Source organism: Lycorma delicatula, chromosome 2 (assembly GCF_047948215.1).
Source record: "Lycorma delicatula isolate Av1 chromosome 2, ASM4794821v1, whole genome shotgun sequence".
In the NCBI taxonomy this organism is placed as follows: Eukaryota; Metazoa; Arthropoda; class Insecta; order Hemiptera; family Fulgoridae; genus Lycorma; species Lycorma delicatula.
This window is the reverse complement of record NC_134456.1, coordinates 95,086,751-95,105,863: the sequence shown is the minus strand read 5'-3', so window position 1 is coordinate 95,105,863 and position 19,113 is coordinate 95,086,751. Positions and strand designations below refer to the sequence as shown.

Below are 19,113 nucleotides of genomic sequence, written 5' to 3'. Positions count from 1 at the left end.
CAACAAAATATATCATTAAATAGTCTACACCTTACATTACATCATCTGAGTATGTAAACTCCCTTTGTGAATCATGAGACGTAGCCAATGATGAGGGGGCTTGAGTGCTCAGTGATACAGAGTAGCTGGATCGAAGGTGCAACCATATTGTAGAGGTATTTATTGAGAGCCAGAATAAGGAATGATTTCTGAAAGAGGGCAGCAGCTCTTTCAGTACTTGTTAAGGGCGTAGGTTAGAAGGACAGCCATATCAACATCACTCACTCATTTGAGTACTACACAGCTGAAAGCAATGGAAAACTACAGCTGCTTTTTTTTCCAAGAAAATTTAACTCTCTGTAGTAACAAAGATGGAGGTGCCTTCCTTAGTAAAATATTCCAGAGGTAAACTAGTCCCCCGTTTGGATCTCCGGATGAGAACTACTAAGGAAGGGGTCACCAGAAAATTAAAAAATAACATTCTGCAAGTAGGAGCATGGAATGTTAGAGGTTTAATTAGGTTGGTAGGTTAGAAAATTTAAAGAGGGAAATGCGTAATTAAATATAAAGGTAGTAGTTCTTAGAGAGATTTGGTGAGAAGAGGAAAATGACTTTGGTCAGGTGATTTTAGAATAATTAACACAGCTTCAAATAAAGGACAGGCAGGAGTAAGTTTTGTAATGAACAAGAAGATAGGGAAGAGAGTAGAGTATTTAAATATGCGTAGTGTCAGAATCATTGTAATAAGGATAAATTCAAAACCCAAGCCGACAACAATTGTTAACGTTTATATACCTACAAGTGCCCATGATGAGGTTGAGTGTGCATACAAAGAAATTGATGAAGCAGTTAAGCACATAAAAGGGAATGTAAATTTAATAATAGTTGGAGATTGGAATGCAAGCACTGGAAAAGGCAAGGAAGGAAATATTGTGGGTGAATATGGGCTGTGCAAAAGGAATGAAAGAGGGGACCAACTTATAGAGTTTTGCACAAAGTATAATTTAGTAATTGTCAACACCCAGTTTAAAAATCATAATAGAAGAATATATACATGGAAAAAGCCAGGTGATACTGCAAGGTATCTGATAGGTTATATCATGGTTAAGCAAAGATTTTGAAATTATCTCGTCAATTGCAAAGCTTACCCTGGAGCAGACATTGATAGCAACCATAACTTACTGATAATAAAATGTAGATTGGAACTTAGACGGAACAAAGAGAACCGGTATAAAACCTTGGCTATCAGAGGATGTATCACAGTTGATGGATGAACGTAGAAAATATAAGAATGCTAGTGATGAAGAAAGTAAAAGGAACTATTTACAATTAAGAAATACTATAAACAGGAAGTGCAGACTAGCGAAATTAGAGTGGATTAAAAAAAGGTTTCCGGAAGTGGAAAGAGAAATGATCACTGGTAAAATTTCATTGGAGCATACAGGAAAGTTAAGGAAAATTTTGGGGTACTTAAATTAAAATCTAATAATGTGTTAAACAAAGATGGTACATCGATTTATAGTACAAAAGGAAAGGTTGATAGTTGGGTGGAATGTATTGAAGAGTTATACAGAGGAAATGAATTAGAAAATGGTGTTATAGAGGAAGAAGAGAATGAAAGGGGAGAAGCAATACTGAGATCTGAATTTAAGAGCATATTAAAAGATCTGAATGGCAGAAAGGCTTCTGGAATAGATGGAATACCTGCAGAATTATTGTGCAGTGCAGATGAGGAAGCGATAGATAGTTTTACAAACTGGTGTGTAATATTTACTAAAAAGGGGAAGTTCCATCAGACTTCAAAAAGAGTGTTTTAGTAGTGATACCAAAAAAATCATGAACAGATAAATGTGAAGAATACAGAACAGTTAACTTAACTAGTCATGCATCAAAAATCTTAACTAGAATTTTGTACAGAAGAGTTGAGAGGAAAGTGGAAGAAGTTTTAGAAGACCAATTTGGTTTCAGGAAAAATATAGTGACAAAGGAAGCAGTTTTAGTGTTCAGATTAATAATAGATTAAAGAAAATCAAACCAACATACTTTGCATTTATAGACCTAGTAAAGGCATTCGATAATGAATAAAATGTTAAGCATTTTAAAAAAAATTAGGGTTCAAGTACAGAGATAGAAATGCAATTAATAACATTTAAGGAATCAAACAGCAATAGTAATAATTGAAAAACATAAGAAAGAAGCCATAACAAAAAAGGGAGTCAGACAACGATGTTCCCTATCCCCATTACATTTTAATCTTTACATAGAACTAGCAGTTAATGATGATGTTAAAGAACAATTTTGATTCAGAGTAACAGTACAAGGTGAAAAAGATAACGATGCTACGATTTGCTGATGATGTAGTAATTCTAGCTGAGAGTAAAAGAGATTTAGAAGAAACAATGAACAGCATGGATGGAGTTTTACGTGAACTACTGCATGAAAATAAACAAGAACAAAATGAAAGTAATGAAATGTAGTAGAAATAATGTAGATGGATTACTGAATATAAAAATAGGAAGAGAAAAGATTACAGAGGTAGAATAATTTTGTTATTTGGGAAGTAGAATTACTAAAGATGGACAAAGCAGAAATGATAAAATGCCGAATAGCACAGGTGAAAAGAGCCTTCAGTCAGAAATATAATTTATTTACATCAAAAATTAATTTAAACGTCAGGAAAACATTTTTTAGAAAGTATCTGTTTGGAGCATAGCTTTATATGCAAGTGAAACTTGGACAATCTTTCTTCTCAGGAAGAAAAGATTAGAAGCTATTGAAATGTGTTGCTGTAGGAGAATGTTAAAAATCAGATCAGTGGATAAAGTGACAAATCAATAGTTGTCGCTTTAATATTGGAGGACAGTTAAAGGGAAAATTTGTGCTGGCAGGCAGCATTTGGAATATGTAAACTAAATTGTTAAGGATGTACAGGGTATATCGAATTGAAACGACTGGCACTAGATAGGGAATCTTGGAGAGATGCATCAAACCAGGCAAATGACTGAAAGCAAAAAAAAGTATGTAAAAACGAATTCAAAAATTATGAGAACAATTTCACAAAAAAATTATTTTAATCTGATCACAAATCATCATATATGTCTTTTAACAGGTCTTAATATGTTGATTCGTTGTTTAATCATTTATTTTAAAGTTAAAATAAAAACATATAAACATACAAAACAATCACTATAATTCATTAAAACTCTTGCAACAAATAATTATTTTGCTGCATGTATCTGAAATGATGCAATTGAAAAAAAAAAACACTATACGGTATTTAATTAATTATGATTTAAACTGTAATAGAATCTAAGAAGAAAGAATTACATGCATAGTAGATTAAACTATATAATATATTGCATTAATGCAATATGACTTATTTGGTTTGTTTCTTTGATATCCATCCACTACCCTAACAGGATCTTTGACTTTGTCCACTTCATTCAGTGATAAAGATATTTATACAATAAAGATACATTCACTTTTTTCTGTTATTTTATTTGTTTTTTCCCATACTTTTTTCTCTTTTTTTAGATGTTTTGTAAAAGCTTGGTAAATCATGTCACATACTATATACATCAACTCAATCATGATATAAAATATTTGTTTCATTTAAAAAAAAAGTGATTGTTGAACAGTAATAAACACATATACACAATGGTATATGTATTGCACAAATAAACTTCTATTGGAAATTTCAGTTTTAAAGTAAAATTCAGTTAGATGACACATACGTGCATGCACACACACACACACACACACATATGTATGTATATATATATAAAAATCTTATATATAAATGTTAACTTCCACTTCAGTAATTACAGCCTTGAGCTCAATTATAATTGCCTGAATGATTTTTTTTAAGATAATGAGTGACTTTCATGATTAGAGAATTAATGAAAAGGTTTTTGGTAAACTGAGAAAATCCTTTACAGAAACATTTGAAATGTTACAAACAGCTTATGAGGAAGTGGCTACAAACTGGACTCAAACATATAAATGGTGGAAATGTTTCAAAGATGGTCAAACTTCAATTGATGACGATGATGATGCTTGTTCATGCTGACCATCAATATCCAAAACTGATGAAATTTATGGAAAAGCTAAGAAATTGATTGGTTTTAACTATTATTTAATTGTGGATGAAGTATTGACGTCAGAACGAAAGCATATTGAAGACCGGGGCCTTGCATCTTAGCAGGATAGGTGGGATGAATCCCCCACAGGTCACTATACGCATAGTATATTTCCTGTAGTATCTGATTTAGGTGCAGTTAGATGGGTTTCCCCCAACTGATATATCACACAGTTTCTCTCCAGGCATGATGCCTTCAGGCGAGTTTGGCTAGGTTTCATTTGGTGGATTCAAGTCAATGCCCGGATTGTGGGATTGATGATACAGTGGACCACATCCTCTACATCTGTCCCTAATATGAGTTCAAATGTTCATGAGCTGTTAGGAAACTTGAGAGAATACATTCCTTTCTGGATCTCTGTATTAACTGGATGATCCACAAGGTGTGATCTGTAGTGGCTGGTTTTCTTCGCACCTTCGATGTGTAGATCTGCAGAGGGAGTTTGATCATGGTAGGATCCCGAGTGGCTAGAGTTCTGGCCTAGGCATTGGAGTTAGATGCATTGGCATCATGCCATGCCATTATTTGTGATTCGATTTGGGCTTGGGCTGGCCGGGGTATGCTAGCATGTGCGACCAAGGGCGTGGTTTCGTTCTGCCGGTGATGGTCCCTGATTATGACCTGGTAATGCCACACAAGACTCCATGATGGTACCAGGTGGGAGTGCAGGGTTTGTCCCTGGCTCCTGCATGGACCAGATTGAGGTTACAATCCCCTTGTTAGGTGACTTAATTTGGTCGACTTATTTGGTTGTAGGTCTGAATTTCTATGTTGTGTAAAACATCATTTTGATTGGTATGAGTGTAGCACTGATTTAAGTTACAACTCGTTCGTTTTCTGAGGCATTCACAGTCACGAATGGTGTTGTCAAAGTTAGACTAGGCATGGGTTTCGTGCTTCTGCGGTCTTGGTTAGTTAGTTTGAGGGAATCATGTTAGGTTGGATGTGAAGATATCCATTTTAGGCTTACGTGAAGGCAAAATTTGATTTGTGTTTTACTGCTGCAAGTGCGTGCCAAGGCATTTACAAAAGTGGCCTCCTGACAGGCCTGGCTGATGATTGTGAGATGTAATCAGTTAGAGGGTCTAAAGATGACCTCCGGTAAAGCCCCACAGGACTCTGAATGGAGGGGGAGGTGTGCTAACCGGTAACATCACAAGGTGGGTGTCTTCCCCCTAGAGGGTTGGGATGTGGATGAAGTAGCCCAAAAAGGAACAATTTCAAAAGTTGTTTTATGAAATTATTACTCAAAATTTATGTATGATTCACATTACAGTCAAATTTGTGTCTCACCTTTTGACTGACAGGCAAAAACAGAATTGAGTTGATGTGAGTTAATGAGGATGAAAATAGTAATATCATGTTTCAATATTGTATCGTAATTAAAAAAAGTTAAGTCACCACAATGAGTGTCAAAAGAGTCCTCGCGTACGAAAAAACAAGAAAGTGAGGGTCAAATATAAAGTCATGCTAACAGTTTTTTCGACTGTGAGGATGTTATTCACCATGACCTCTCCTAGAAGACAAGATGGTAAGTATAGAATAATATTTTGTAATGAAATAGATCTTCGTAAGAATATTAGGGGAAAATAATTGCTGAAGCTTGCATTAACAAGGTTTCATGATTCATAGAGGGGGAATTATTTAATAAAAAATAAAATTAATAACAATCAACATAATTTTCGAAACATGATTAATCTGTTAAGTGTTTTGTTTTATGAATTTTAACAACACATGTTGAAATTACTCTTCTCCCACTGTTCAATTATATTGTTTGAGCATCTTAATAAAACACTAAGCATGATGTTATTAAATATTTATTGAGCCTAAGTACTTTTGAGTCTAAAGCGTAATAACATCTGTTGAGGCTCTCTCTCAAAAAGTTAACGACTTCAAGATTAAAAAATGAGTGATGATGTACGTGTTGACCAGTATTTAAAAACTTAAATGTTAATTTATCCTTGTGTTTATATTTATGAATGTGTAATCTTTAATAAAAAGAAGAAAAAAATAATATCCATCATAAAAAGTCATCATATCCACCTTCACCAAATCAGACAATGGTGAATTTATTGTTGAGTTTTCATATAACTCAACAATAAATTCTTCAATGTAAGAGTAAGGGCTTTATTTTGTTCCTGTTACCATTTTTTAAAAATACCAGTTAAAAAATTTTCCCACAAATTAATAAAAGAAAATTGAAAGATTTTCTTTTACAGAAATATATTTTTTGATGAAAAGTTTTTAAATACCGTTAAACTTAAAAAAGCATGTAGTTTCTGCATCTTGTTCAACTTTTACGTAAACATGTGTTCTAATAATTTTTTATAACACTTTCTGAATTACAAATTATTTTGTAGTTATTCCAATGTCTAATTAAAAAGTAAATTTACCTTATCATTATTTCATGCGCTTATATTTTAATGAACTTTAATCACATTATTTTTTATCTTATAAGTAGTTGTACTCGATCCTAATATAATCTGTGTAATATATTATTATGAACTGACCACAATAAAAAAATGTATTTATTATTGTTTTATTAGAGTTTTGAAAGTAGCCAAAAGTGATTAATAAACAGTAGACTTTTAAAAAAAAAAGATTGTGATTTACTTATAAAACTGATATTCCAAATAGACCTCTAAATGTAAAAGTAAAAAAGAAGTTTTCCATCACAGTAAAGTGACTGAACAAAAATGACAAATGTAATGCTTCTGTTGAAGAAAATTCTGATTATAGGGTTAGGAATAATACTAATAATGAGATTGATAAAGACAGATCAATCTTTTTAGAAACTTCAGCCAACCAAAACATTGATGTATGTGAAATTGTAAAATTAAATGAAGTTGAAAATTTGAAAAAAACATGTAAGAGGAAAAATTGCTAGATTAAGGAAAAGTATAAGAATTAGAAATAATTTACTTGTGGAAATCAAAACTATATTAAGAAATAACATGTTCAATATCATAAAGGGCAGAAGGTGACTGGCATGTGTGAAGGTCAAAGTACTAATAAAAATGTCACAAAAATAGATGTAGTAGTAGAGTGAGAGTTGAAATAAAACTATTTGCTTTAAATATGCTTTTCTGTAATTCATATGGCTACAAATGTTTGTGTCAAATTTTAATTTACTTTCAGATGTTTGTAGAGGTGTAAGCATGAAATGTGATATAAATGGAAACATATTTATTGTACTAAAAGAAAAAGATTTATTGTACTAAAAGAATAGTGATACCCGAATGAAAAGAAATTAATTTGTCAATGATGAAATGTCATTGATGTCAACTTGTTCTATGAGAGTCTAGCTGACTATATTTGGAGTGGTTTGAGGACTGATAAACTCAAAAAGTAGTTAAATAGTGTACTATTATAAATTTGAAATCATCTTGAGGGCGAAGATCACACGCTCTTTCCCCATCCAGTGCCTGAAGTTTTTCCTCATTCCCCCTACACCAAAATAGTACTCTTTACAAGCCAACCTCCTTTTGTCAACACATGTTATGTATTTATTAGCAAAACATTTACTGCGTTACTCTGGTCCACATAAGGAGTTACTATCTCACTGCTGAAACATTTGTTTTGCATAAAATATTTCCTTAATTTTCCCACATGTTTAAAAATATGGAAATGTTACTGCTAAATTTAAATATAGACTTTAAACTAAGAGATTTATAAACCTTTACAAAAAATTTAAATAAACTATAATCTGAAAGTCAATATCACATGAAATAAATTAGAAGTCTTCTCCACCAGATAAATCTGTCATATTTTTGTTGCTGTCATAATCTTGTTTGGTCGTTCTGCAATCCTTCTTTATGAAAATCTACTTGAAGGTTTTTGTGTGTCTAACACAAAATGACTCCAGTCATCTATTGTTAAATGGTTTATGGCATCTTACAGTAACGTGTTTTGCTCATTTATTTTAAGTGTACCTTTTTTTGGCTGCCACCTAACCTTTTATCTGCACTTAAATTAGCTCAATTGGGTTATATTAGGAGTAATACAGCGATAGTTAAATGACTTCATGCCCCATTTATATTGCATTGTCATCAAGCTCTTACTGTCTGTATTTTTCTCTGTTTATTACAATAAACAGTAATACAAGAATTGTATGCAAAGGATTGAAAGATATTTTCTTTTCTTCTAACCATGAAAAAATTTCCACCTTTTTCGTGTTGGTCACTGGCACTTTCTCTTTTAGCTCAGAATGATAGCTGGCATTATTCATCATGATAACACAGCTTTCTTAAAAAGGTGGCAACAAATTTACAAACCATTCTTGAAATACATCACCGTTCATTTCTTGGTGAAGTCCCCTATATGCTGCTTTGACTGAATAATGAGAGCACAATCTTTTATAAAATCAAGTTCATAGCAACCAGCATAGCATATAATTAAATGGGATCCTTTCTCAACTGTAATCTTAAGGCTATCACTGCTTATTGAATTGTGTCAGTTGTTTCCTGGAATGATTCTGGTTTACCCACATTTCATCTAGGTGAATTATTTTGTTTAATTTCATCCAATTTCCTTAAAAAATTTATCCAAAGAAGAATAATGTCATTACAATTATGAAAGCGGCGCCCAATTGTCTTAAATTTTCAATGTGGAATATGCACTCCTGGAAAAATGTATTATTTTTATTCAAAATGTTTCTAATTTTATTGGATGTTGGATCATAAAATTCTTGAATGGAAAGACAACTATATCTATTAAAATCGTCCAGATCTGTTACCCAGTTTGTATGAGGAATTTTTTTCAAGGCGATTCAAAAGAATTTATTGCATAATTTGCCTTGGGCTGATGCATTTTCATTACCTTCATGACAAACATTTTGTACAGAACGCACTGATACAGCACACATGGTTGCGGTCACTTCCTTCTTTCTTTTTCTGTTTAGCGGCTGAAACCACTGTAAGGTATTACTTCATAGGATAAATGAGAATAATGTGTATGAATCTGAATGAAGTGTGGCCTTGTACAGTCTCGGGTAGACCACCGAGGGTTGGTCTAGTGGTGAACTCGTCTACACAAATCAGCTGATTTTGAAGTTGGGAGCTAAGGTTCAAATCCTAGTAAAGGCAGTTAATTTTATAAGTATTTGAGTACGAGATCGTGGATGCCGGTGTTCTTTGGTGGCTGGGTTTCAATTAACCACACATCTCAGGAATGGTCAACCTGAGACTGCACTTCGTTTACATTCATACATATAATCCTCTGAAGTAATACCTTTCGGTGGTTATGGAGGCTAAACAGAGAAAACGTGAGAGAGAGAGAGATAGACCATTTCTGAAATGTACGCATAATTGAAACCCAGTCACCAAAGAACACCGGTATGCACGATCTAGTATTGTGCGGTTACTTCCTGCTTTGCACTAAAATTCATTTAAAAGGACTTGCTATAAATCTTTTTTTTTTAAATTGTTGCCGATTTTGAGGATTGTTTGCTGTCAATTTAACGTACACGCTTACACAATTAAAATAACGTAATTTTCACAATTAAAGATCAGCCAAAGAAACTGCACGTCCGATTCATATAAAACTGTAACCTCAACTGATTGAAATTGTATTACAAAACAAACATGATGTAACAAAGTCTTGAAGTAGTAAACATAGACTATTTAAAATAACAATCCGAATGATATAAATAAGTGCGCCAGTTTTTTATTTAACTAAATTTACATCTGTAATTTACTGTTACTACTGGTTAAGTAAGTTACTGGTTATTTACTGAAAATTCTATATTTATGTGTGAACTTAACTAGATATCTGATGCATAGTTGATGAACGTGATGTAGTACTAGCTAGTAATCGGAAGAATCGTGAACGAGTCGTTCCTTCGATTCGAATCTGTATACTGAACGAAAGAATCGAGAATCGATTTGCAGGAGAAACCGATTCTTAACAATGAAATTGATAGGCGACGGGAAACCAAATCTTTCACAATTACGATTCGAATCGATTCATAGCAATCTTTCTTATCCATAGCTTGTAGTGGGGGATCCTCCTCCATACCAAATTCTAGCTTGCGTTTTATTTATTAACTGTTTTCCACACGTGACGCATAACTTATTACATCACCATCACAAATGTTTATTGAACTTGCTGCAAATTTATTACTTCCAATTATAAAATATTTTCTTTAACTGAGTCAATCTTAAACAATTACATTTTATCTGTAAGTCCCATAAAACATTTTTGTTTATCAACAACAACAAAATGAGAGCCAAATAATTTTTTTTTCAACTCATTAAAAGTATTTATATCTTTTTTTCTTGTTTACCTTCGGAAGCACCGCCAGGAATTACTTCAGAAGGTGAATTAGGATGATAAGTATGAGTGTAAATGAAGTGTATTCATGTAGTCTCAGGTCGACCAGTTCTGAAATGTGTGGTTAATTGAAACCCAACCACCAAAGATCCCCGGTATCCACGATCTAGTATTCAAATCAGTTTAAAAGTATCTGCTTTAGCTAGGACTTGAACCTTAGAATTCTCGACCTCGAAATCCGCTGATTTGCATAAACGCGTTCACTACTAGACCAACCCGGAGAGTTAAAGTATTTATAACTACAACATTTATCTTAAACTAATTTCTCTAAAGCTATAAATGACACAATGAATAATTTAAAATAATATAGCTTGTACCGTACCTTATATTTGAGCGAGCCATTGATTCCGTCTTTGTTTTTTTTTTTATCACATCGATGTTATTTTATATTTACTTTGATGTTTTTACGAATATGCGCACAGTTACAGACACACAAAGATTTTGTTTTTAAAAATTGTTGGTTCTATTATCACAAAAAGATAATGAAAAATAATAAAAATTAAGCAAAATGAATAATTAGTTAATACCTTTCAAATAAACTTGATAGTATTTTGCATACTTACATATAGAAATATAATTTTTTCGAAATTTTCTGATTTAAGTCTATTTCGCCTTTCTGTTATTAACTGTTCCGCTTTTGAAAAAATTGTTCACAAGGAACAGAGGTTGCAGGAATGCACAGTCTGGTTTGGATTATTTTAAATAATCTTGGTTAAATTAACCGCCTTCTTTCCACTAAGAGAGAGGATTTTGTGTTCTTGAGATGAGATGAGATGAGCGGTTCATTTATATATTTATCTAGCTCTAAAATTTCTGCTACTGTTGGGTTTGAATTAGTTAAAATTGGCGTTACTTTTTTATCAAAATCGTCCCATACAGTTGAAATGGAGGGTTCAATAATTTCTTGTTCGGTTTTGAACCTATCGCCTTGTTCGATCTGAATACTTCGAACTTTCTGTGAAAGTTTTGTGTAAGCATTTTGGTAAGATGCTTCATCTTTAAAGCCTTGTGTTTTTTTAAGCGAGGATCTAATAGCATATTTCAAGCAAAATATTATTATTTTCAACATCCTTAAATCAATGTAGCAGTTGGTCTAACATCTTGTTACATACTTTAACGATTTCAGAAGTTTGAGTAGAAGATTTAATCTTAAGTACATGTCTTTTCATTGCTCGCGCCAATAAACAGATTTTTGAAATAGTGACAGTTTTTTGAGAACTTATTTCAACAGTTATCTCTTCAAACATTTTCAATCATTTTCAGTTATAACTGTCCACTCCTCAAATGAAATATTATTTAGAATAGGATTCACCAAAGCGATAGTCGAACTTAGTGGTTCTTTTGTTTCTAATTATCTATTAAACATGTGTAGGAGTGAGTTCCATCGGGTAGGCACTTCCTGTTTTAATTTTAATTCTTTAAAATTCATTTGTCGCTGCAAGTTTTGCAGTTTGGAGGCAGCATGAGAACATCGTTTAAAAAATTCGAAAATTGCCTTCGATTTTACCACAATTGTTTTTACTTCTGATACTGCTGCTTGGACAATTAAAGTAATTGTGTGCGCTAAGCAAGGAATATGGCGTAATCGACAATTGCGAATAGCAGCTTTTAAATTTGCTGGATTGTCACTAAGAACCGCTCCTATTTTGCCAATAATAGCCCAATCATTGAATTTACCTTGTAATTCGATGGCAATGTTTTCAGCCGTATGTTGACTACAGATCTCCGTACAAGTAAGTAATTGGGTTTTTAAATTACAATCACGGTCAATGAAATGGATAGTTACGGCCGTATAATTGTTATATAAAACTGATGTCAGCTGTCAGTGGTTATTATGCATGCTTCTATATTTTATAATGACTTACGAATCTCATAAGAAATTCTATCACATAATTGTGGAATTAAACTAGTTGTAATTGTTTTCCGACAAGGAAGTAAATACCAGGGTTTGACACGTGAACAAACTTCTTGAATTCTTCATCCTCAACGAGTGAAATAGGTTGATATTCTTTAGTTATTAACCTAATGAATATCTAACGCTCGGCTTTTACTTTGAGGGACAGGTTTTGTAACAAAGGAAGTACGGGAAAACTGTTGTTTTTTTTAGGACAAAGGTGTTATTGGATGCACAGAAGAAGAATTAGGCGATTCAACAAGGTTTGTTAATTTAAGGGCTAATTGCTGCGATTAATTTGGTTCAGTCGCAATAGACGTAGTAGGATTTAAATTGTAATGCATTTCTGAAACATGATAATCAGAAGGACAAGGATTTTTTTGTCTTGAAATATCAACTTCTGGGTGTTTAACTTTAATATGACAAGATAGATACTGATCGTCCCCCCAGTGTAGGATACTGAACTGCGGCAAAGATTACACAAGGCTTAACCAGGCCTTGATTCGGTAAAGCAAATCCAGATGGACTTCTTTTTCTGTAGCTCATGTTTATAATTTTAAAAGTAAAATATTCTTTTATAAAATTACTTATAAAGTATCTACATATGTAAAAACTAATAATTTAAAAAATTATACCTATAAACATTTAGAAAAACATCATCTTCTGATAATGTAAAGTAAAAAAATCTTACGAAATTGTGTAGGCCAAATTAAAAAAAATATAAACAAATTAAAAACACAACTCTTAATAGAACACGCAGAGATTATGCACCATGAAAACAGAATCGACTGTCTTCTTTTATCCGTCTGCTAAGAATAATTGTAAAATATATCTTGAGCATGACAGAATGCACTAAAATAACGACAGTAATTAATACTGTGCAACATAACTTTCCGCCCGAATGAAATTAAAAGAAAGAGTAATGATGTCATATAGAATATGTGCGTTCACAGTTTAAATTTTCCATTCTCTCTTTAGCGATGAGGTTTGTTGACATGAGCTTGTTTTCGTAAAGGATCGAATAAGAGATAAAATAAGGAGAATCGTTGAGTAGATGAAGGGAATAGAGCATGCGTATTTGAAGTGATAGGCTACTAAGTATACCAAAAATCGTATTGAACCGAAAAAGAATCAGATGTTTAATTAAGGAGTCGAATAACAGTTGATGAAAGAAGAATCGAAGACATTTAGTTTGTATGCAAGAGTTGAGTCGAACAGGAGTATGAAGAGATGAACCTCTAAACTTGCTGAAGAAAGAGAGCATGAGTTTACCGTGGAAGGTAAACATGAGTGGCGGAAAGGAAAAGAATCATTGAATCGGACGAACAACTCTTTTTTACGAATCCTTTCTGAGAATCGAATCGAAAGAATCGATTCCTGAAAAAGAATCGTTTATCCCACCAGTACTAGCCAAACGCGCTCTGCACAATACGACTGTGTGGTGGATCAAGATGAGGAAGTTGTGATTTAGGATCTGTTATGGTAACGATAATGGGGGTTTTCCTAAAATCGGACAACCATTATTTTTAAAGTATGGCTGCTTCAGATTTGATAAAAATATTTGTTAAGTATTTCTATATTTTTATGTAGAAATAGAATTAAAAAAAAAAAAAAAAAAAAAAATGGATTAGTAGTAAACAGCAGGGTGTAGTTGAATGGGGCTCAGAAATATGCATTAAAAAATTCACGAATTTTGTTCCACTCTTATAGTTACCGAAACATTTGTTAGAAACATAAACCATGTAATCTTAGTTTTACAAAAATGTAAAAATATTATTATTGCATAACTAGGTTGGAAACCTAATTTGTGTTTCATGTTAACAAAAATCTTCCAACTAAATATTACTATAAAAACAATATGAATGAGTTAGCTGTCCGCTAGGAGATTTATTCGCGTGAAATGCAAGAATTTGCCACAGGCTTCAGAACTGAGTATGTTAGTCTAGTATGATTATTAAACGAAACTGACATTCAAACTGACGTAAAGGTTAACCGTGTTTAGAGGTTATATTGTGAGTAACTTTAATGTTAATGGATTGCTTTGTTTAGTTTGTTTTTTTCTGACGTGAGATTATTCTTAATGTCTGGTTATGTATTACGGATTATTTAACTTGAAGAAGTAAAAATGATCACGGATATTATTAATACTCTATCGTAGATTGTGACAATCTTCTAGTTAGACAATCTTCTCATTATTTTTTTTACGAAACCTCTTGGTATATATTAAATTTTGGCAAGCCCTTGCTATTCTCAGCTTCTGGGTTTGCGCACTTCATTTTAAATGTCATCTCCAGTAAGTTTTTTTATTTTTTTTTCTATTCACTTTTTAGTTTTTTTTTTTTTTTACGGATAATAAAGCTCCATTATTTTAGCACGTGGCTTTAAGATGAGTGAATTTATTTGTCAGAAAGGTTACCCAGGCATAAATAAAAAATGAGGGATTACATTAGTATAGGTCATTGTCAGTTTTAAAATTATAAAAGTTAAACTTATTTATATAAATTAAATTTACACTTGTCAAAAATTTAAAAAGTGTAAATCCTAGCACTTTCGGAGCTGTAACTTCATCTTCAGAGATTTTCTAAAAGTTGTTAATTTAAATTCAAATCAATCGTTTTTAAATTAAATTGTTATGTTCATAATAGTCGGTCGTCAAGAATAAAATTAATTCGTACATCAATAAGACAGTTAATGTCATGTTTGTGACTATTATCTAGACTAGATGAATGTCAACTATTATTATAGATTATAGTTGCAAACATCTTACAAAATGACGTTACTGTCTTATTGACGTACAAATTAATTTTATTCTTGATGACTGACCGTTATGAACATAATAGTTTAATTTAGAAACTATGACTGATTTGAATTTAAATTAACATCATTTAGAAAATCCCTGAAGATGAAGTAACAGCCCTGAAAGTACTAGGATTTACACTTTTTAAATTGTTGGTAAGTGGAAATTTAATTTATACAATTGTATTCATACCAACGGTGCCAAATGTTAAGTAAATTAAATCTAAAATCATTTAATTCTGTTAATAAGTTATTTAATTTACACTGGACAACAAATTTTCGTTTTTTATTTTTTACAAGGACATTATTAGCTGAATCTTAAAGTATTTTGATGCTGATTTCAATAGTGGTTTGGATTTCAACAGCTTCATCGTTGTTTAGTTACCATGTTTTTGGTGGTACTGGAATTGGAACTGTGGACTGTGAGGCATTGGTCTTATAGAGAGGGAATATGAGGATATTTAACATTACGTCTAGTCTTAGCTGTTATCGCTGATATTATTTTTTTTATGCATAAATATTAGTCTGTTAATGATCCTTTGATTCTCTCCAAATCATTGGAATTGGAAAAGTCATATGATGAAATGCATTCAACCAACCAATCAACGGTGTTACTCATGAATTGCAGTAAATAGAGGAGCCCAGATACTGCCCTGATCACTACATTACATTCAAAATACATTTCATATGATTTTTTTATTAGAGTTATATTTCTCCTCTGAGATTTAAATATTACCTCATCACATTTATAGCAGAAACTGCCTGGATGCTTAATGCAACTACATGGCATTTTTATTAAGAAATTCACCATAATACATTCGCAAACCCTTTTATGCATTAAATACTTTATACATACATTAATGTAGTGTATACACTGATTTTACTGGGAAAAATAAAATCACAAATTGGAAATAGCTGCACCACTAAATATTACATACACAAGAGCCCTCAATTGATTGATATAGTTGAGATTTTTCTTAGCCAGTGTGATATATTGTGTTTATTGTTTATAGTATTTCTAACCAGCACTGAATCACCAAAATGAAATTAATATATGCTGTGCAGTGTTTAACATAATTACATTTAGAAAAAAGAATACATAAATCATATGTGTGTCATATGTAATCATTTTAATTGCTATGTAAATAATAGTAATAATACTTATTATTCATTGTAGTTTATTATCAACTTAACTGCTGCAATAAATATAAGCTGGAAATAATAAATAAATAATTTGGAAGTTAGATTTAGAAGTATTTAAATTCCTGCAATAAATTGAATAAATAAATAATATATTGTACATGCATGGTTCATGCACATGTACTTGCTGGAAAATAGAAAGGGTAATTACAAAAAATCTGAGGTTGATATAGAAATTCTGACTTAATATTCAGAATCAGCACCAAAAAATACTTAAGGTTCAGATAATATTGACCATGTAACAAAATCATTGTTGACAATTGTAATTATAAAAATTAAAAAAATTTGTTAAACCACACAAATGAAATAAACCCCAAGATTTGTGAAAAAAACATAAGTTATAATTCTTAAATTTTACCCTAGAGTTGAAACAGTATTGTATAATGGATTATACTTGACAAAAGAGATATATTATTTTGTTTTACAAAAAGATCTGGTCATTTTTAAGCTGGTCACACATATAAAGCATATGCAGTACAAGAGACACTTTTTTCCTGTTTAGATTCCAGGAATTACCGTTCAGGCATATTACTTCAGATGATGAAATAGGATGATATATGTAGGTGAAGTGTAGTCTTCAACCATTCCTGAGATGTGTGTTATTAATTGAAATCTAATCACCAAAGAACACCGGTATCCACAATCTAGTATTCAAATCCCTATAAAAGTAACTGCCTTTACTAGGACTTGAATGCTGGAACTCTTGACTTCCAAATCAGCTGATTTGGAAAGACACAATCACCACTAGGCTAACCCGGTTGGTTAGTACAAAAGACTCCAGTCAGGCTTGATTTCCTTGAGAGTAATAATGTTTTTTATACAGTGAGTCCCTATGGTGAACAGATTGAAGATGTCACAGAGTTGAATATGACTTGCAATTTTGGGCCTGGCATACTGTTATGCAACTCTGTATTCAGTTCATTGAAGAAGGCATTGCCAAATCGCGTCATTCCTTCACTTTTCTAGTAAGCATAGGATGAGATGTTATTTATTTTATTGCTAGTTTTTTATTAAAATGGATTTGAGATTTATGGGACTTTCTTGCAGTTCATTTCAAGTTTCATACAATTGCGTTTATGGCAGATAAAAAAAATTGTATTTAATTTCTAATTACTACTATTTAATGGTACTTACATGATCTATTTACATCATCATCATTCACAATCTGTTTTAAGCTTAAAAATCTACATCTATTATATTAGTGGATATTGATATGTGCATGCATGCACTCTCACACACATACATATATATATATATATATATTTAATTAAATAAATCAGAAGTACAGAAATATAAATAAATTAGAAAGTACAGAATATTGAGGTAAGATCTTACCTCAATATTCTGTGCTAGGAGATTTATTTAATATAATTTAACAGTACAGAGGATTTATATGAATTTTAAAAAGATTAATTACAGTAAAGTAATATATATATGTATGAAGAAACTGGGATAGGTGCCTCAAATTTAAATAAAAGAAGATCCAGTAACCATACGTTCTGAAATACTTAGTTTTCTATCATTTTTTTTTTTTTTGGCATAAACTTGTATTTCGAGAACAGATTGACATAATCTTATAAACTTTGTTGCACATGTTTATACCAATACTAAATGAAAAAATTTTGTTTGAAAATTTAAAAATGGCAGCCTTCAATTTTAAATATATCGTCATTAATTGTATGTTTTTACTTCCTTGTATGACGTAAAGGAAGTGTTGTGATCGTGAAAAATTTTGGTTTTCATATTTCAACGGAAATATTCCTTTTGACCATTCCTGAGTCCATTTTGACTAGTTTCAGCGGGACGTCTGTTCGTACGTATGTATCTCGCATAATTCAAAAACATGTACCGCCCTTTTTGATTGTAATCTAAATTAAAGTACAAATTTTAATTAATAAAATATTTGAATCTTAAGGGGAAGGCACATCGGTTCGAATCAGACTTCATCCTTTTTATTTAATTAATTTTTTTAACTTTTCTTTTTTAAGTTTAAATATATTGATGTAATAATTTATTAACCCGTGATTATAAATAATAATTAAATTATAATAAAAAAATAAAAAAATAGTGAAATAAAATTTTATGTCCATTTAAAAATGTGTAAATGTAATTTAATAGGCATTACGTATGTGTGTATATAATAGATTTGGTGAAACATATGATTATCTAATATTAATTAAAAATTATAGTTTAGAATCATATTATTTTTGGATTTTCTGTTTAATTTTATTTAATTATTTTGGAATTTCAGTTTAATTTTATCAACATGAAAGTGAACTACAGAGTGACTGAAAAATAGACCCTCACAAGAACAACATATACACTGAAGCATACATCCCCAATCTGTAATAAATTGCAAAAAATTCTTATTGTTTAGTTCATTACTCCTCTGATATTTATAGGACAATATTCATCCTAAGTCGGAGTTGATCATCATTTTGTTTATTTGTTTTTTATTGGCAATCATTTAATCATTCTTTGGTTTGATATAATTCTTCTGATCTTAATTTGTGTACACGTTCTCTAGTTTTCAAATTTTCTCTTTATATTCATCATCTTATCTTAATTTTTTTTTTATTCTTTCTTTGGTCATAACATTTTCTTTCTCTTTACATTTATCATCTTCTTTACCTGTTTATTCTTTGTTTGGTTTTAACATTTTCTTCCCCTTGATATTCATCTTCCTGTTGCTTTTTGAGATATTTTTCTTCATGTTATCCTTCTTTTTCCTGTATGATTATTTCTTTTTAATTTGGATCATTCATCAAATAATAC

General features: G+C 31.5%; 1 protein-coding gene across 4 annotated transcripts in view; it reads left to right on the top strand.

Moving 5' to 3' along the window:
- The first annotated feature begins 14,360 nt into the window (after positions 1-14,360).
- LOC142319018 (putative phosphorylase b kinase regulatory subunit beta) overlaps positions 14,361-19,113 on the top strand; it is a 108,263-nt gene continuing 103,510 nt past the window's right edge. For all 4 annotated transcript variants that reach the window (XM_075355826.1, XM_075355825.1, XM_075355824.1 and 1 more), the window contains exon 1: positions 14,361-14,635. In XM_075355826.1, coding sequence (XP_075211941.1) covers positions 14,624-14,635 — 12 coding nt within the window. In that variant the 5' untranslated portion in view covers positions 14,361-14,623. The remainder of the gene's footprint in view (positions 14,636-19,113) is intronic.